At 39.7% G+C, this 20,569-nt stretch overlaps 1 protein-coding gene across 2 annotated transcripts in view; it reads right to left on the reverse strand.

Annotated features, from left to right (window-relative positions):
* The window catches only part of LOC116780354 (3'-5' RNA helicase YTHDC2), a 42,345-nt gene extending 22,622 nt beyond the window's left edge, over positions 1–19,723 (reverse strand). Inside the window, exons 1-12 of one of the 2 annotated variants that reach the window (XM_032675250.1) lie at positions 19,512–19,723; positions 19,152–19,242; positions 17,449–17,645; positions 15,526–15,725; positions 14,706–14,872; positions 11,797–11,899; positions 10,467–10,623; positions 8,473–8,580; positions 7,218–7,366; positions 6,707–6,842; positions 6,206–6,332; positions 5,836–5,901 (exon numbers count right to left, since the gene is read on the reverse strand). In XM_032675250.1, coding sequence (XP_032531141.1) covers positions 5,836–5,901; positions 6,206–6,332; positions 6,707–6,842; positions 7,218–7,366; positions 8,473–8,580; positions 10,467–10,623; positions 11,797–11,899; positions 14,706–14,872; positions 15,526–15,725; positions 17,449–17,645; positions 19,152–19,242; positions 19,512–19,692 — 1,682 coding nt within the window. In that variant the 5' untranslated portion in view covers positions 19,693–19,723. The remainder of the gene's footprint in view (positions 1–5,835; positions 5,902–6,205; positions 6,333–6,706; positions 6,843–7,217; positions 7,367–8,472; positions 8,581–10,466; positions 10,624–11,796; positions 11,900–14,705; positions 14,873–15,525; positions 15,726–17,448; positions 17,646–19,151; positions 19,243–19,511) is intronic. The other variant, XM_032675251.1, reaches the window with a different exon arrangement.
* Between the last annotated feature and the right edge of the window lie 846 nt (positions 19,724–20,569).

Genomic DNA, 20,569 nt, shown 5'->3' on the forward strand with positions numbered 1-20,569 from the left:
CACAGCGAGCAGCGGCAGCAGCGGCTCCGTGTGTGACTGCGGTGGGGTGCTGCTGGGGGGTGGTGGGATCGTTGTGGCTGTGGCGGCCCCGACTCGGAGCGGTGCGCCCGCACGTGCACGCCGGCGGCTCCTCAGGCAGCGGCACTTTATCCCCCACACTGCCAACAGCCATGGGCTCAAGTGGTGTGATGTGGGCGTTGCTCTCCCCTTTCTCCACTCATTCTATCCTCGCAGCGAGTGCTTCCCCTGGTAACCCTCCTCTCCCTGGAGCGGCGGGTTGATGGTGGTAGCAATGGCTTCGAGGGATGCAGTCAGGGGAGGGGGGGCCATCTGTCTTTTCTCCTGGTTACACCAACCACCCCCCCCAAAACGTGTCTGTTTGCAGCTGTTTCTCCCCCTCCTATGTTTTGCCTTTTCTTAGCAGACTACGTGACTAGGTTGCTAGCTCCTTCTGTTGATTTTCTCCAGGTGAACCTGGCCTCTCCTCCCCCTCCTTTGTCCTCCGGCAGTGGGGGGAGGGGGGGGGGGGGCGAGTGTTCAAGAGAAACAGGTGACACGGGGGGAGGGGGGTGTAAAAGACAGAAAAAGGGGAAAAAGGGAAAGACAACTTAAAACTGACAATGCCCCAACTTATAAATCAAGTAAGATTGCACTGTTTTTACAGCAATAGGTGTTATGCATGTTACGGGCATCCCTCATTCTCCCACAAACTAAAGTATTGTTGAGGGACACTGACGAAAAAATCCCCTGAAGCAAGATTAAGAACAAGGCAACATAGGTGCTTAGCTTTTTGCATACTGCAGAAGGTTGTCACCGAGGCCAAGGTGCAGGTAGAAAATTTGCAGACGGGACAATGAGACAAAGGGGGTAGTCCTGCCTTTATGACAGAGTATCATTGCTCTATAAGAAAGGTTGAAGATTTCCAAGATAATATCCCATCTCTTCTTGTTATATTTGTCTTTTGCATGGAGAGTTATGCAGGATTTGCAGATTGCTGTTGGCAGCTATGCCATAAATTCCCTCTGAATTACGAAACTGATAAGAAGTGCACAGCCAATGACTACTTGAAATGTGTGTGTGAGCGACAAGTGTCTGAGGTGGCCACCTACAGTGTGACTGGAAAAAGACTGTGTGAAAGAGAAAAGCTATGTGAATGTGTAACTGTATAGACTTAAAAATACTTTCCGTCGGTGTCGAGATTTTAAGAAGATGTTAAGACTGAGGTTAAATAAGAGATTCTTACAAAAAATTGGTATTCTATTTCAGTCTTCTATGAAATTTGTGGAGGTTGAATCTCAGGTGGAGCCTTTCCACTGGTGTTGTTCCTTTTTCATGTGTCATGCTGCCCACGGGTTGTAGCTGTGTGGGCTGTGCAGGAGGTGACTAGTTTTGGAGCAAGTAGAAACCATAGCAAGCATCATTGCGGGCTGCAGAGCTGGCAGAGCCCAGAGCGAGGTACACGACCGTATGTCAAGGTACCCGGGAACCATTCTTGCAATTCATGGAAAAGCTGCAAGAAGCTGTAGAGAAACAGGTTTTTCACACTCAGTTACAGAAGCTACTTGTTACACAACTAGCCAAAGACAATGCCAATACAGGCTGTCAAAAAGTAATAGAGGCATTGCTGGGAGAACCTACCCTTGATGCAATAATACAAGCTTGTGCCAAGGTGAGATCCTTAGACCATCAAATAACTGCATTTGCATCTCGTTTGAGATTTTCTGTGTTTTCCAGGGTTTGAATCAGGGGTTGTTGATGTTGCTGCCTTGCCTGGTTAGCCTGTTGCGGGGGGGCCCTGCAGACTATCAAGGCCATCGTGCGTGCCTTCTCAAGGGCATCTGCAGTGTTGTGTCTCCAGGCCTCCTGGCTGGAGGCCAGAGCAGACCAGTTATGTTGATCAGTGTAGCCAGAGTCAAAGTGTTGTTTTAAAGAGTCCTTATTGCTCACATAATCTGACTAGTAGATGTTTAGTATTATACGAAGACAACATGAGTTAAGTCCCTTGTTAATCGGTTGTTCTAATAACATACTTGCAGGACCTTTTGTTCATGTTGCAGTCATTGATGCTAATTATACAAGGTAGATCTGTGCTATATAGTTTTCACACCTTATCCACCACTGATAATTTCTAAAAGGGACACAAATAGCTCAACTTATACCTTTTGTGAGTTATGTTGCCCAAGCAGAGTTTCGTGAGTGTCGGGATGAAGAATTTGGTTCTACTGATGCACCACAAGTCTTTTGGTCACTGCTGATTTCTGCGTAGCATCCACAACTGACCTATACTCTCTGTGATACTCAAAGCTTGCTGTCAGTCGTCCAGGCGAACGAACTTCTGTAGTCACGCCAGGGGCTGGGGTTGTGAGACTAGGAGGTACTGCTCAGAGTTTGGTTTTTTTTTTTTAGAACATACAGTGCTCATTACTGATCCTGAAGGTCAAATTGCTGCTGTCAGGCCATATGTCACTGTGGCATTTTTAACCCCGTGAGAACGAGATGCTCTATCTCAGTGGGGAGTAAAAGTTCACTACCGATTGTTAACTAAGCTCACTATATTGCAAGGTGTGACACAACTCACCACTGCTTTAAATTGGCTTACAATTATCCTGTGTGAGTTAGGCAGTGGCTCCTACCTACAGAACAGCTGTTGGCCCTGCAACAGCTTGTTAAAGAGCAGCTTGATGCTAATCACATTGAACCATCTCGGAATCCTTTGACTACCCCCATCTTTGTGAGGAAAAAAAAAATCTGTGAAATGAAGACTGCTGCATGATCTCAGACAAATTAATGCAATCATAGTTACCATGTGAGCATTACAGCTTGGTTTACCGACTCCTTTGTTGCTTCCTGCAGAATGACCTATTGTTATTATTAATTTGACAGGTTGTTTTTTCACAATCCAGTTAGACCCCAGCGATAGAGAAAAAATTTGCATTTTCAGTTCCATCTATTATTCGTGCAGAACCTTACGAGCGTTATCCATAGAAAACCCTCTCCCAAGGAATGAAAAACTCTTCTATAATTTGTCAGTGGTTTATGATTCCAACATTATCTCCTGTACTAACGCAATTTTCTGACTGTCTTTTACTCTCATTATATAGATGATATTTCTGCTGGCTGTGGCCACTGAGGATCAGCTGGGTGTGTGTTGGATGCTGAAACCAGAAAGAGTCTACAATTCTTTGGCCTAGTAGTTGCTCCTGACATGGTGGAGCGAGAAGAACCCTGGAAATATTTAGCGTTCACGTACACAGAAAGCAGTCATTCCTCAACCAGTTCAATTGGATATTAATGTTAAAACTCTTACTGACATACAGTAGCTATTAAGGTCTTTAGATTAAATTAGATTGTACTTGAAATTGGCAGACACTCAGCTGGCACCTCTATTTGACCTGCTCAGTTCTCAGGAACCGAGGGAACTGACTGAGAGAACTGACTAACAGAGCAGTTTGAACCATCCAGCAAGTAGAGCAAGCTTTACATTCTAAATTTGTTTCACGAATTGATCATTGTCAAAATGTCTAATTTTTCATTTTTGCATATCACGGTGTTCCTTTTAGAGTATCAGTACAGTGATCTGACCATTAATCTAATCCACGGCACATTCTGGAGTGGCTATTTTTGCCTTATTGGGCTCAAAAACTGTTCCTGGATTGTTTGAGCTCATAGCTCAAATCATCATTAAGGCTAAAGAAAGGTGTGTAGAGTGTACTGGCACAAATCCAGCTCGCATTGCTGTACCTGTACAATCTCATTACTTTGAGTGGTGTCTGAAAAACATATATGAAGTACAAGCTGCTTCAGCTAGGTTCCACGACCAAACCTCCATGGTTTGTCGGTATGGGATATGGAGGAAAAGGTCAAGTAACTGGAGCAGACAGAACGTTCTAACACTTGCAGTTTAACAGCATGGGTATTGGTATCCTTGAAGCAGTGTCTGTACTGATGATGTCCAGTGGATTCGTCTACCAATAATGACAAAGTTGTTGCTTCTGTTTGTCTTAGTTAAAACTTCTTTCTGTGGAAAAAAATGACCCTAGTTACCTGTTCAACACTTGAATCTCAAGGTTTGTATTACTTCTTGGTAATTCTGTATCTTAAGCCATAACTGGCGTTAAAAGGTTGTAAACAGGTAAATCCCCAAATGCTTTTTCTCATACTAATGACCTTGCAGAATGAAATGTGAATCTTTTTGCTTAAGAAACAAAAAGCCCCTAGATGGTCTTACAGTCTTTATGGACAACTTGAGGAAGACAGGTAAAGCTGTGGTAGTGTGGAAATAGAATTTGGATGGCAGCATCAACTTGTTCATCAAGAAAGTTCTCCTCAAAATTGTGGAACATCGAGCTGTAACTCTTGCTTTTCAGTCATTTCCTAATTAACCTTTAAATGTTATTACCGATTCTGCATATGTTGTTAATTTGTTACAGCGACTTGATCAGGCGGTGTTGTATTGTCCATTTCCAGGTCTTATTTTTCAAGCGTTGTTTGTACTCTAAAGAACTCCTTTGCAGAGGCTTGTTCCAGCAGGTTTGCTATGCTTCGATCCAGCACAGCTTCATAGTTTTTTACCTCTTTTAGAGTTTCGGGAAAAACACGTTGTGCTTGGCCAAAAGCCTCCTCCAAACTGATGATCTTGTGGTCCCTGTGGAAGCTGAGGACAGAGCACAGCATGTAGAAGCCTTCAGACATCGATTTGGCTTGATTCATTGTATTGCTCGCTCAGTTGTTGCCTCTTGTCCAGATTGTCGTAGTGCCTGTACTCCCGTCTATTTTAGTACTAACCCTCGAGGTCTTACAGCCTTACAGATTTGGCAATCAGATGAGACTCATGTCAATGAATTTGGTAATTTGGAGCATGTCCACGTGTCCATTGACGTCTTCCCATGTGGTGGTTACTAATGCACATACTAAACAAAAAGGTAATGGTGTCACTGAATACTTCCACTGTGCTTTTGCTGCGTTTTTGAGTGCCCGTTTAGGTGCGGACAAACAATGAGCTGCCTTGTGTCTGTAAATCTGTCCAAGTTTTCTTTGCCTTGTGGAAGGTCACTCATGTTACAGCTATTTCACATTCTCATACAGGACAGGCTATTGTGCAGAAGACGTATGGTGCCCTGAAGTAATTGCTTCAAATAACAGACAGGGGGAATTGTGGGGAATCTCGGCTGGATCGAGAGCCCTGATATAGAACGAAAAGCTGACTGAGAATGGAAGCCTTGGTCCTGACAACATGTTGATGCACTCTGAGAAGAGGAGAAAAACGTCAGGAGACAGCTGCCTTGTGAGAACAAGGACACAGTCCCATGAGAACAAGGACTTATTTTGAACAGAGTGGCTGAGAAAAATATAAACGTTAAAGGAAAACAAGAACAGATGTGCAGAGATGTTGTGAGAAAGTAGAACTAAGAAAGTCCACCTATTAGCTGTAAGAATTATGGTTTGTGTATTCAAATTGACCTATCTGTGCAATATACGTATGCCTAAAGAGCTGCATTTAAAGAGCTGTAAACTGCAGTTCCGGGCTGCTGCTGCTTCCTTTTCTTTCCAATAAACTGTCTTGCTGGATATTTCGTGTCGCGGTCCGTTCCAACAGCGACAGTCCTACATCTCTGTAACTATATTTATCCTAGGAGTTGTGCAAACATAATCACTATGACACTTTTTTTAAAAAAAACAAACAAGTTTTTGAAACATTCCTATTCCCAAATAAATCTTGCTATTTAGGTCAGATTTTAAGGCATAAAAAGTTAAAAACTGTTCTGATTAAAAGACAAAATACAAATTTCCCTTACCACATTACACAACTTTTTCTGCAAAGCAGTTATAGTTTACCTGTAGGATTCCAACAGGTCAACAACCTCTGTCTGTCCAAAGCGCTTAGCCCAGTCCACAGCCATCCTGAAAGATTCACATAAAAATCTTAATTACATTTTCACTTCAAAAGAAAGATGCATAGCCTAAAATAAAGATTTTGTAATTAGGAATTTAATCTAGAATTTACAGAATACAATGTGATGAATAGAAGTTAGAAACTCTTTAGACTGTCAAAAGCTATTACTGCTTACAGTAGTCAGATAAGTTAGCAATTAGTTTAAGTATTATAGAAATTTCTCTATATATATTTGTAAATAATGACAAATACACAAATTTATTTGTATATTGACAAATAAATCCGTATTTTGGTTTGTCTGTTTGTTTTTACCAGCCATTAGATGATCTGCAGTGGATACTTGCTCCCATACTGATCAGCTGTTCTACTTGATTCAAAAAGCCTCTCCCTGCAGCAATCATTAGTGCAGTCGCACTGGTTTCACTGTGTCTATAATCAACTGAGAAGTACAAAATAAATAAATAAATAAATCAGCAAACACAATAAAAACATTCTTATTTTTTCATCTAAATGTAGTATGAGTATGACTTATAAGACTTTTAAAAACCAGGCCAGAGAGATTTTTTGTCCTCCGTTCATCTCATCACTCAGTTAACATGAATTTAACACTACTTCAGATACACGTTGTAACATCTGTTAATATTTCAAAGCAAGCACAACAAGTAAGGAAATAATTCATTAATTCTGCTAGTTCTATTCACTTTTTCAATAGGCATCAGAATTCAAACATTTGAAACTAGAGATGGAATAGCTACAGAAAGTCAAATTGTTTTGTTATTGGTTTTTTCTTACGTAATAAGATGAGAAACTTACCGCTGAGATTTTCAGTTAAAATGAGGTGGAACACCTGAGCAAAGGAATCAATATCTTTATGCAACCAGATGTCAGAAAGACAAGAATCCATTTCTTTTATTAGCCACGGTTCAAGGCAATTCACATCTTTTTCAGTCTGAAGAGAAAATACAGTATTTAAAGATTAATGTCTTCCAAGAGTTCTCTTTATTCTCATATATTGCACACAAAAAACCTGAACAGTTAGTTTTCCAAATAACAATCAGAAACTCAGCATTCAGTACCAGTTAAAGCATTTATTGTACCATATGCAAGTATTTTAAGCAATGGAAGTTCAGCCATTTAATCTGAAGAAAAGTTATGTACAACCAATGTAATTGAAAAGCACACTTCAGTACTTCATGATAAAAAAAAAAAATAAAATCTTTAAAGTACATTACTATCCTTCCAGAAATTCTACAGGAGTAATCTCTTTAGAGAACAGTTTTTAATGCAGACTTAAACATACCTCCCAACAAAAGGAAAAGCTTACCAGTTGATTAAATACTGTGTCACCGCCATCATCCAACAGATTATACTCTTCCGTTGCCCTCGGGACAGATTTTTGTCTCTGAGGTTCTAGTGTGCTATTATTTTCTTGAGCAGAACACCATTCAGTAAGTGAGCTTTGCTGCTTCTCTTCTAGAATGTACAAAGTATTTCCACAGGAAGTTTTTATCAGTCATCTTTTCAGTTACAAAAAATAGCCATAACAAATCAAAAAGTTTAACCTATTTGATCTCTTATTTAACCTAGAATACTGTTACCAGTCCAATACAAATTCCATGATTAAGGGCACCTAAAGTGCACCATTGCAAACATTTGCTATACAACAAGGTAAAAAATACCACCCGGGTGCTTAATGCCCTAAGCCTCCAGTATTCCAGCTTGCTGCATTCAAAAAAGCTTCCTAAGTAACTATCTTCTAACACAGTTCCCAGTGCAGATCTTTCTTCAGGAGTGAAATGTCAAAGAGAAGTGATACAATTCCTGCATATTACAACTAATTTTTGTGTACAAGTAGAAGAAAACAGTAGAAGACACCGGTGCCTTAACTCAGCTTTTCTATCCACAGTGATCAGAGCCGAACTCCATGATAAACATGTAGCTAGGATTGTATGTTACAGCTTTGAGGTTTGTCTTTTTTTTTTTTTTTCATTTTAAATACTCACTAGGATCATTACTTTCAGCTGCTAGGAAAACTTTTCAAATAATATATCTACCTAACCAATTGAAAAAACCCCCCTCTTTAGTTCAAGTGTGTTACTGCTTCTGGGCTATATAAGTTAAATACACGAATGTCTGAAGAATGCAGTGAAAACTATTAGTAACAGAAACCACTTCTATGCAAAATGTACAAAATCCTGCCTTCTCTAATGGCTGCACCTTAATTTGGCTGCACTTTAATTTGCACCCTGAAGTGAGCATATAGTATCTTACAGTTCTATAGTTTTCAAGTGGGCAAAGGCCACAGTTATATGTAATTCTACTCCATAATAACTAGAAAAAAGTTAACATTTATCAACTCAAAACAACAAGAAGTGCAATCACTGAAAGAAAGTGAAAATTTTTTTAAATCACAAACTACATCAACATTGTAAACACAGAGTTTCACAATACTTGCTGTCATCTAACTTGTTGTTATTTAATATTCTGACTCTAAAATTTTAACACAGATTCATCCTGTTTGTTTTTCAATCAATTAATGAGACTCATCACCAGCCTTTTAGAAAAAGAAGTCCACCAACCTTGCTGCTTCTCTTTTTTGTACTTTATCATCTCTTTGTTTGTATACCCAGTACTTCGTAAGATGTCCTCCAAAAACATTTCTTTAACTTCAAAAGGTCTTCCTTGGACTGAAAGTATAAAAAATTTGTGAAAGATATCTAATATCTATTCCCTAGCTTCAATTATCATATTAATTTTTAAAAATCATTTTTATAGACAAAAAAAAAGTGAATTAAATATAATTAGGGCCTGATTTAAGGAATTATTACTTTCCTTGAAAAGTCTTGTAAGAGTCTCTTCATTTAAGTCTATTTTCATTAAATGATTGGGCCACAAAAAAAAAAAACAACAACACAATTCAAAAGGGAAATGCCAGCTGCATAGCTTGTTTCCCATTAATTCTTCTAAGTGTTGCAGTAAGAGATGTAAGACTGACAGTTATTTACTGCAATTTTATCAAATGACAAAAAGAAAACAGACATTTTTGTTTAGGGGTACCAAAACGAATTCACTGTGTGAGCCACCTGAATTCCATAATATTGGAGCAATTAATACAGCTTTACTGCAAGGTCCCACGAGCAAACCGGCATCTTTGTATTCAACTACCTTCTTTCATAAGAAGTATATGAGGAGACAGACTCCTCTCAATGTCCTTAATTAGTGCAGCCAAATTTGGGTTTCTTTACCAAATACTTCCCAACAAACGAGACATTCCAATGGTCTTTATCTCCTAAGAATTTACTCTGATTTCTCTTTTAACATCACTGTTTTCTAGACCTTACTTGACCTTATTTATGGACATAAAATTCTGGTTTTATACAGGAAAAATTAATATCTCTACATTTTAAATTTCTGGTCCCTTAGCAGACATTTCCCACAGCTCAGTTTGTATCACCTAGGACTTTTCTATCCTTCAGAAAGAACAAGCTACAACTTGCATATTTTTAGAAGCTGTTATGGAGGAAGTCTTCTAACATCAATCACAAACTCTACTACAGAACCCACAGCTACAACATGTTGGATTCTGTGGTCAGGATTTTGCCAGCTATACTGTTGAAAGAGAATCAAACCTTTTACATTACATTAACAAAGCATCTAAGCCCTATTGTTTTAATTTCTAAATTTTCAAAAATGAAAAAAGCGCCTTTTCAATTGTGATTAGCCTGTGAAGTCCACTATCTGATAACAGTATAACCACTGCAGTAAAATGGAGACAGCGGTCAAAATTTCCAAAATAAACCTACTGAGCTAAAAGAATAGGAAGCTGCCATAAGAGTAAACTGGAAAACCACACACCAATTCCAACGAGGTTTCTCCTCTCAGAAAAAAAATTGCCAAACACTAAAATCTGTGTCATTTCCAGAATCCTGCCTCCAACAAGCTGCAAGCTTCATTCTACTAGGCAGAATTTCCAAACTGAGAACTAGAAATAAACATTTCTTTATGTAAATAAGAAAAATTAACTCTTTCTCAGGAACAGCCACTAAAATTATCCAATGATTTTTAGAGAAGACTCTAAATAAAGCAAGGCATCGTGTTATTAAAACACAAAAACCTCATTTGCGTATGACTGTATTTCTGAAAAGAGCAGGTACAGTTATCTGTCTTTTATCCAGTAACCAGTAGCACTCTCTGTTGAGGCCTGAAGAACTAAAATCTACTGGTATGTATTAATAGACACACAGACAATACTGTTATAGATCCTAGGGTCTATATTGCCACAGACATCAGCACTTTGAGAACCTTTTCCTCCCTCCTTAACTGAACATGGAGGGGGTCAGGACAATCCCGCATTTACAGAACCTCCAGTGATAAAAACACTTCCCTCTGTAGTAGGTGCAAATAGTTATGAAACAACAAACATGAGTAAACAAAGAAAAAGCATTGCTGTAACTCTCTGTGTATTCATCACACGGCTTTTGTCAGAATGGTTTGGTACAGTTCAATAAGATCTATGAGTCTCAGGGCAGGTATTCCCACTTATCTGAGAAAAGGTGTTCACATAAATACTTACTGTGTATTACTGGACAACATCCAAAATACCTAATAAAGAGATTTGCATCTAGAGCTGCACTAGAAATAATGAGTTTTAAATTAGTCTGGGTTTGCAACACATCTCTCAGTTTTATTAACAAGAAGTCACTGAACCTATCCCTCTCATGTACTTCATCCTATAACAAAAAAGAAAGAAAAACAAAAATAACAGATAAACATCACAGATACAAGATCACAACTTTTAACAAATACAAACTTTTTAGAAAATTAAAATATGTAATTTGGTGGTACATTACATTAAAATGTGGCAGTCTAGTAAGGATCCGTAAGTAAAGATTTTTTTAAAAACTATCCAAAAGTAAAAAAATACTCCAAAAGGTTTTATAAAGATACCAGAGCAGACTGCACTGTAATGTAAAAACCACACAGATCTTGATTTCAGAGATCAAAGTGAATGTCTGGAACTTCTCTAATTCTTGTACTTGAATCTCACTCTCAAGATAATACTGGAAACCACAAATCCTACAAATCTTATTTTAATAAAATCTCCCTTCACAATTGATGAGCATTTAAAGAACTGTATGGTACCAAACAATCACAAAAAAGATAGATTGCTTAGATCCGTTAAATCATGCACAAAGTTTATCATTAAGGCACATGACCAATTAATCATTTTTGTCTATCTTCTGTTTTATGACATGAATGAATGAAACAAGAACCCAAATACAAGATTTGCAGGTTGAAGTCAAGCATGTATAAATCAGTCTCAGACTTTTTTACTCTTTAGTAAAAAGACAGGGGTTTTTTTCTGTTTTCAGCACTAGAGAGCTCTGGTTCCACTGACTTATCAAATTCCACAATCCGAAATTCACATAATCATATATGAACATACTTAAGTAATTTGCTAGAAATTAGACTACATATTATCTTGAAAACATCAGGCAAACAAATGAACTGCAAATTTCGTACTGCTAAAACAAAGACATAATAACAGAAATTCTGATACTCACACAACTGTATCTACATAAATCTCTCTAAGGCTTTTCTGCTGACAGAGGAAGTTCAGAAAAATTTAGACCTCTGCTCTCTACAACTGCACAACAATTCAAAAATTAATTACTGGTATGAACCTAAAATGAGATGCTTTTACAGGAGAAAAAAAACCAAAAATGGAAAAGCATGCATGCTACAATAAAAGCTCAGTAAATCTTTAAAGTTAACTGAGATGCTAACCAAACAAAGACAACTTAAATATTCAGTAAATTAATGCAGAAAACTAGGATCTCACCTTGCAATTAACAAGTAATACATATTGTTCCACCTCACATGAAATACAATAAAGTCCTTACCACAATAACATGTGTCACATTAGATAGGGTGCTGTCTCCTGCCATGAGCGTGCGAAGCAGGATGCCATTAGTGCAAAATGTTACCAATGTCTTTGGAGAAACCCTATTGAACAGTTCATAAAGATACTTCAGTTTTTTGCACCACTTAAATGCTACTAGCTTTCCACTATTTACTGAAAATTAAAGGATTGAACAGCTGTTTACCAGAAGTGGAATCACAGTTCTCTCACCAAAGAGTGAGAGAGTTCATGCATACTCCTTGTTTATAAACTATGCCTGTTCCCAAAGAGTTCCTAAGGACTCCTAGTGCTCATGCTCCAAAACTTCAGACAAGGGATTAATTGACATGGTGAAATTCAATCTTTTTCTAAATTAATAAGCAAGTGAAACAGAACCTTGAGAACCCCTCCATGCTGTTTAATTTACTGGAAAATTCAGTGTGGACTGGTTTGGAAAAACAGGTTTCAATTCTTCAGCATTAGCTTGGATATAGTCTTGATATTTGCCTACATGTGGTGAGTTGACCTTGGCTGGATTCCAGGTGCCCACCCAGGCCGCTCTATCACTCTCCTCCTCAGCTGGACAGGGCAGAGTATACAACAAAAGGCTCATAGGTCAAGATAAGGACAATTAGAGATCACTCACAATTACCATCACAGGCAAAACAGACTTGAGTTGGGGAACTTAATTTAGTTTACTACCAATTAAATCCATGTGGGAAAATAAGAAATAGAACCAAGTCTTACAACACCTTTCCCCATCCCTCCTTTCTTCCCAGGTTTAACTTCCTACTTTCTCTACCTCCTACCCCTCAGCAGTGCAGGGGGACAAGGACTGGGGGCTGTGGTCAGTTCATCACATGCTGTCTCTGCCACTCCTTCCTCCTCACTGGGAGGATTCCTCACAGTCTTCACAAACTATTCCAGCATGGTGTCCCTCCCATGGGGTGCTGTCCTTCAGGAACAGTCTGCTCCAGCATGGGACTCCCATGGGTTCACAAGTCCAGCCAGCAAACACGCCCCAATGCAGACTGCCCTCTCCATGGGGCCACAGGTTCTGTCAGGAGCCTGCTCCAGCACAGCCCTCCCACAGGGTCACAGGGTCCTTCAGGCAACCACCTCCTCTGGCATGGGGTCCTCCACAGGCTACAGGGGAATTTCTCCTCTGGTGCCTGAAGCACCTGCTCCCCTTCCTTCTGCACTGACCTTGGCATCTGCAGACTTGTCTGTCTCACAATAATCACAACCCTCTCTTTGCACTGCTGTTACTGCTGTGCAGATTTGTTTCCCCCCTTCTTATATATGTTATCCCAGAGGCACAACCACTGTCACCAGTGGCCTCAGCCCTAGCCAGTGGCTCCTCTTAGAGCCAGCTGGCACCAGCTCTATCAGATGTGGGAAGCTTCTTCTCACAGAAGCCACCCCTAGAGCCCATTCACTACCAAAACGTTGCCACACAAACCCAACACACTATAACTGACTGAGTCACAAAGAAGTCCGCTGAACCTTTTCAAATGCTTTCATTTTTCAGGAATTTAAAAATCTTAAAAGTACCTACTACCTCTTGCAGAGTTAGCTGTGCAAGTGAAAACTGCAATTGTCACTACTTTCTCCAGCACTGCCACTTAAGTAGTGAAAACTTCCAGAAAAGAAGGAAGATATAAACTCACTAGTTATTATATGTGTATTTCTTCCCAAGTTTGGAATTCATCCCTCACTTCAAAAATCCTTTTACATATTAAATTCAAGGAACTCATACAAGATAGAAATGCTTTACTTTATCCATCTCTACTCCTTTCTTCTTCATTAGCCTTCTAGAAATCAAGAATTCTGTGTTACTATAAACACCTGCACCCAGTACCTTTTTTGGCAGGTGGAAACATTGTCATCTCTCCCTTTTGCTTTTTCTCCAGTGAACTTCTTCATTTGTCTTAAGCAGAGTTTTCTGCACCGGTTCCAGTAATTCTTCCATCTGACCTACACTTTATTCTTCTTCAGGAAGCATAATTCTTCCACACATTAGTCATCACCTTATTTGCAATTCATCTTTAATCACTTTAATCACTCTTTTAATCACTTAATAGCCTTATGAGCTTTTGTATGATATTCAAATTCTTCTTTAACTTGGCTTTGCTGTTTCAGTGCATTCATTAGCTATGTATCTTTATCCATACAAGCAACATAACCAGCTATACTTTTTCCCATCTTCTTCTCACTCATATGCCACCTAATGTCCATTCCTGAAAATCCCACTATCTACACAATTCAAAAACTTTAGCAACCACACACAGTCTTCAGATTTCCATCCATTTCTGCTCTGCTTTAGGATCAAATTCTTCAGGTGATCTAAAAATCTCTACTTTCATATCACTTAACGTTTGAAATAAAAAAGCTGAAACAGAGTAAATTTAACCCAAAATAAATTGGTAAATAATGCTCAACTTCATCATTCGCTTTCCAATTTTGGTGTTGTCCCTTTAACGCGCCCTATCGAGTCTCACTATGTAGCATTTGTTACATAGTGCTGGTCTTCCTACCTATCTTCAAAGTTTGCAGAACTTTTGGATTGACAAATGTCAAAAGTAGGGAATAAAAAATAAAAGGGGGCAAGTGTAGACCTAATTTGAAAATATGACAAGGATTTTCACACACATCCTCCCTAGAAGACATCAAGAGAAATCACTTGCAGTTCCATTCTATAAAACAACTTACTACATGAAGCTCTAAAATATCAGAAGAAAACTGTCCTTTTCACTCTTAAATATTCATTACCCAAAATAACATATCCTACCTATACTTTACCCACGGGGATTTTACTAGGCTATATTCCAAATATACTACAGTTTAAATCTACACAAGACTAAAGACACCAACACGAGATCAACTGACTTTAAAAAATATCATTAGTACCTGCTTTCTAATCGGATCTGATAACCAATGGTCTGGCCAATCTTTTCTCTTCTTTCTGCTGCCACTCTTTCAGCCACAGCAAGTGCTGCCAAACGTCTTGGCTGAGTGCAAAATATACGACAGGGAGTTCCAGTTTTGTAACAGTCGTCAAGAATAAACTGAGGGATCTGTAAAGAAGCGGTTTAAATTTACTTTTTAGTTTGATAAAGTCATAGCTTTTTTACCATGGTGAGACAACTTAATATTACACAGGTTGCAAAAGGCCTCACAAAAGGATTATCACTGCAAAAGTATTTGAAGAGGCAGAAAGGTCAAAAAAATAAATTTTTGCTGTTAAGTCTAATCTGTTTTAAAAAAACAAAACAGAAACACAAGCAAACAAACAAAACTCCAACAAACAAAAACACCCTGAAGCTTCTCTCTCCTGTCTCTCAGAAATATATAAAAAAAGCTGTGTAGGTAATCTTTCATTTTAATGTAATAATATTCTATTCTAGATACTTAGAACAGAACTAGCTTTGAAAGGAAAAAGGTTGTAAAAATCATAGCTACCTTCCCTTCGATATTCTGTGATTATTTTAATAAAAAACTCAAATCTATGAGAAAATTGTGCAGAATCATTTATGGTGTTAGTATATAACTGCTGGCTTAGTATTTAAAAAGTAGGAAAGTTAACTGAAACACAAGACTTTCAACCTTACAGGAAAACAAAAGCCTTAAAACTAGAGCAAAGAAATCCCTTATTACAGAAACATTAAAAATCTAGCATTACATTTTAATAAATACTGTTATCTTTTTTTATTTCATTAAAGAAACATACTTGAGTAGTTTTTCCTGATCCTGTTTCTCCTACAATCAAAACAACTTTATTGTCCTTTATTATTTTGACAATTTCTTCCTGTTTTTCAAAAACTGGTAGTGATTGCCTGAAGCAATCAAAGTCTGACTCTCCTCTTTTCACTGGAACCTGGGGTATACCATCATTAAGTCGTCCACTTGTCTTAATCACTTCTCTGCTTTCTGTGAAGAGAAGTCAAAAAATTACTTACACAGATACAAAGGAAAATCACTAAAACAGTGCTTAAAAACTGTACTTGAAAATTAACATTCCTGACTTTGTATGCATCCCTGCAGATAAAGTGACAAACCCATCACATATTTAAAAATCATATTCGCAATAACACATCCTGTAATGGTACTTAAAATAAATATTTTTCAAAGGAATTTTTACTTTCATACATATTTTGAACAAAACCGGACTATTCCAATACATTTCTGAAAGTCAAAAACGAAGAGCTAAAAGAAAAACAGAAACTAAACCACATTGCCTTGGCCTTTGTAGCTGCTTACACATTCATATCTGCACAGCTTGCCATGAAATATCCACCACACCGTTAAACTTTTAAATTATTCCAAAGTGACAAGCATGTCTTCTAACAAAAGGATAACTTTATTGTGATTCACATGCCTTCTTTCGCACCCTCACTGGTCTTTTAAGACCTCCTTTCTGTCAGTCTTACATAACCTAATACTCCAGTCCATAAGATTTGTGTCAACACATACCAATTGAACCATGCTGCATCTAGAGCCCTGGACCCACACAGCAGTGTGATGTATTAGAAAGCAAGGCATAAATAGCCAAAAAAACCCTGCAAGTCTTCTAAGGAGGTTACTTCAAATTCAGTACTGTAAATGCTATTCTATAATTCGTAATAATTATTTTCCAGAAGAATTAGAAGCTCAGTGTAAACTCAATTATACATATTTAGTGTGATTAACAGATTGACTTATTAAATCACAAGCATTCTCTTACCAAGACAGAAATGGACTAACAGATTAAAAGAGCCAAGGACCATTCTGGAGAAGTAAAGAAAGATAAATTTTACACTATTCATTAATTTATGCCTTACATTCCTAAGAAATTGCTTTTCAGTACTTTTATTATAGTTTCACTCTGTTCATTAAACAATTCTATTAAACAAATTAAACAACTGAAAAGGAAAACTAGCAAAGGAAGCACTTAAAGTATGAACATCATGATCAGAAATACCTGATGAAACAAGCCATACTGGTATGTTTTCTGTTCACCACACTCATTTGTGTGTAGAAATACACCATATCTCTTACAGTGTTAAAGAAACAATGTTATTAAAAGCATTGTTTAAAAAACTCCAATATTATATTATAAGTTATATACATATATGATATCCAGCAAACTCTTATATACCCTAGAAATCAAGAAGTTTAGGTAATAGCCTCTTAGAGACCAAATCTGTTTTAGAAGATGACAAAACAAAACACAGAGTTCTTATTTTATCAAGAACGCAGATTTCAAAAGGCAGAAAAGCCAGTCTCATCTTCTCATAAGGATGTTCTTATACAGAGTCACATTAACTCTTGTTATTTCAATCTCACCTCATGGAACTTGCAGGAACCCACATTTCAGAAACGTACTTCTAAAAAATTTGGCTGCAACTGGTTCAAAGATTCAAAACTAACTTGACACAAGGGAGACACTGCAATGTGAGTGACATGACTGCCTGAGCTCCTCAAGACACCAGTTTTAAAAAACCCTATAATTAAAAGTCAAGAAAATTAATGGGTTTGTTTGGAGGGAAGGGTGTCAGGTAGGGCAAGAGAGGAAACAGAACACAGAGGGGTTTGTTTTGTGGTTGGATTGTACATTGTTTTGACAAGTAGTGTTGATTGACAAGTCCATTATCACAAGACATACTGAACATACCAGATTCAACAGCACACGCATTTCCTCGCTCTGTCTTTGGCAGAAGTTCTGTTCGTTCTTTATTTGTGACGGGGAAATTCCGAATTAAAGTACAAACAGCATGTTTTGTAACAGGAGTCAAGGCACAAGTCATTACTGCACGTTTTAGTTCTGATCCATCCTTTTTCCTTACAGTTAGGTATCGATTTGCCCCTTTTCTGGGGAAAAAAAAAAAAGGCATTTTAGGAATAAGCAAACTAGTTACCCAAATGTAACAATCTTTGATCATAATTTTTTCAAGACAGCTGTCAAATTTTTTTCAAATATAATGTTATAACTAGAAACTTCCAAATTATGCCCCAAGTAGCATAACGCACACCAAAATAATAGCAACATCCCCAATATCCACTACCAAAGGCACACTGTTCACATGAGATAGTGCAGCAGACACTGCAGACTTCAGATCACTATGCTCAGCACAACCTTACAATTGTAATGTGACACTCTTCTGCTGTCTTTGGTTAAAGGTCCCTTACTGCATTTGCCTCCCAAAATACAGCCAGTTCCATGAATCAATACTGAGAGTTACTACACAAAACTAATTTCTAGACTAACTTAAGAGATCTAGAGGTTAAAAATCAACAAATAGGCAAAGCAGACAAACAAGCTGCCTGCTAGTGACATTCCAAGCCTTAACAAAATCCAGTAAAACAAATTAAGATTCCCATGATGTTCATTATCAAAAATTTTCTATTTAGAAATAGTGCCATAACACTTAATTGTAACACTGCATTTGTCCTCAGACTGAACTCGGACACAGAAATGTAAAGAGTAGTTGTAAACACATTTGAAATGGAACCATCTTGAGCCTGGGCTACAATGACATAATAACCCTTTGAAAATGACTTCTCAGGGTAAGAACAGAAGGTCACACTAAGAGCCCAGTGCTCCGTTCCTGCCAGAAGTAGAAGAGTGATGCAGGTACCCAGGTGCTGGCCCAGGTAGTCTCTGTGAGGAGAGGCAGAGCCACTCTGGCAGACTCAGTTTCTGTCCTCTTTACATCCTCACTTTAAGTATTTATATACACTGATGAGATCCCCCTGAGCCTTGTCTTCTCCAGGCTGAACAGTCTCTCTCACCCCTTCCTAAAAGGGGAGATGCTCCAGTTCTTTCATCACGTTGTTGGTCCTTCATGGAACTCTCCCCCGTCTAGGTCTCTGTCCTCCTGGTGATCCCAGTACTGGACACAGCACTCCAGGTGTAGCCTAATCAGTGCTGAGTAGTGGGCAAGGATGACCTCCCTCCACCTGCTGGCAACACTCCAACCCTCTTCTGCACTTCCCAATAGAGGCACTCTTTTGGACCTGCTGCTCATAGTTACATTTCATCTGTCAAGGTGTGAGATTCTATGCAAAGCCTTTGAACATACAGGAGCACATGAAAAAAACCAAAAGGCAGAACACATCTTGGAGAGAAGTCTTTTTTATGGACATGGAATCCACAGGAGCAAGCTACCTCAAACTAGTATGTCACAAGGTTTTTTAAGCAGACATCAGGTGCTAAATTTTATGTCTACGTTATAAAGGTTTTATTTTTACTAGTACTATTCCCTGGAACAGCTCAAGATATCCTAGAAGTACAGATCGTTTTCATGTTAGCAATGAAATTCCATAAATTCGCACCAAAAAGAGAAAATAATACATAAAAATCAGAGTCCAACTTACCCTTTACTTTTAGATATCAGTCCAAGAGACTGACAGAGCCGGTGAACAAACGCTCTTTCAGTACTAGTGAAAGAAGAGGGAAATTCCATTTCTAGAAAGATAATTAAAAACAATTAACAGCGCAGGAGGCAGTATTCTTGACATATTACCTCGATCCTACGAGGGTTTATCAATCCCCGAACCCACCACGCTTCCCGGGCACACCGGGACTGGCTGCCCCTGCACGCCCGTAAGGGGTCCTGCCGCTCGGGCAGGTCAGGGCCCGGCAGACGCCGCTCCCGGGGAGGAGCCCGCGGGCTCCGGTGTCCGCCGGCCCCGCTCCGGCCTCGCCACTCCCCGGGGCCGGGCCACCGCACACACCTGTGTCCTCTCCGTAGCGGAACCGCTCCAGAGCGAGGTTCACCGCGATCTCCACCTCCTCGTCCACGCGGACATCCCTCAGACCTTTGCCGCCTCGGACGCGGGCCGCCGCCGCGGCGGTGCCCGAGCCCCCCGCGCCCCTGCCGGGCTGCCTGGGCGGGACGTGCCTGGGCCGCGACATGGCTCCGCGGCGGGCCGGGGGCTCCGCGGCGGGTAGGCGGCTCCGCGGCGGGCAGGGGGTTCCGAGGCGGGGAGGGGGCTCCGCGGCGGGCAGGGGGCTCCGCGGCGGGCAGGGGGCTCCGCGCACCCCCCCTGAGCGCAGCAGCGGGCCCGGGTGGCGCGGGGCCGTGACGCGCTGCTCAGCGCCCGGCAGGGAGGGGAGGGCGGAGCCGCCCCCTGCGCTGGCAGCGGGCGGTGCCGAGACCCGGAGGCGGTGTCTGCGAAGGGCGGAGCCGCTTGATAGAGGGAAGGAAATGGCCGTGTTTGCTTTTTTTAACCCCGTTAGGCTGATAAAAATGTGTATCGTTGGAGTGGTGCTAGGCAATAGTATCGCAGTCGGCCGTAACTAAAGAAGTAGCGCTGATACCTGTCAGGTCACAAATTATGCGATTTAATTGAATGACAGTATATGTAGGGTAACATCATTGCAGTCCTCAGCGTTGTTGTTTTGAATGTTTTACAGAATCACATAGTCATCAAGATTTTCCTTCTCTTTCTCCCCGTTCCGTCTTTATTTCTTCCTCTCTTGTTTTGTCGTGACAAGGCGTAGCTATCATATTCTACCCCTTGCTCTGTACCAAAGTCTGTGGTGAGCACTAGGAGCTTGTTGAAGTTAGTTGTAAAAGTTGAGAGCTTGTTAACCAACACTTCTACGATTATAGAGTGGTCTAGTTGTCAGAATTAAGGCAATCGTATAATAAAAGGATAGGAGTTCCCTGACACATGGACTGGTATCTTTGTTCAGCCCCGTGAGAATTTACAATGAACATCACGTCCCCAGCCAAATGGGTCGCGGTGTGGTCGGACAGGGAGGTTTCCTTAAGAGTTTGGCAATCCAA

This window comes from Chiroxiphia lanceolata, chromosome Z, assembly GCF_009829145.1.
Source record: "Chiroxiphia lanceolata isolate bChiLan1 chromosome Z, bChiLan1.pri, whole genome shotgun sequence".
In the NCBI taxonomy this organism is placed as follows: Eukaryota; Metazoa; Chordata; class Aves; order Passeriformes; family Pipridae; genus Chiroxiphia; species Chiroxiphia lanceolata.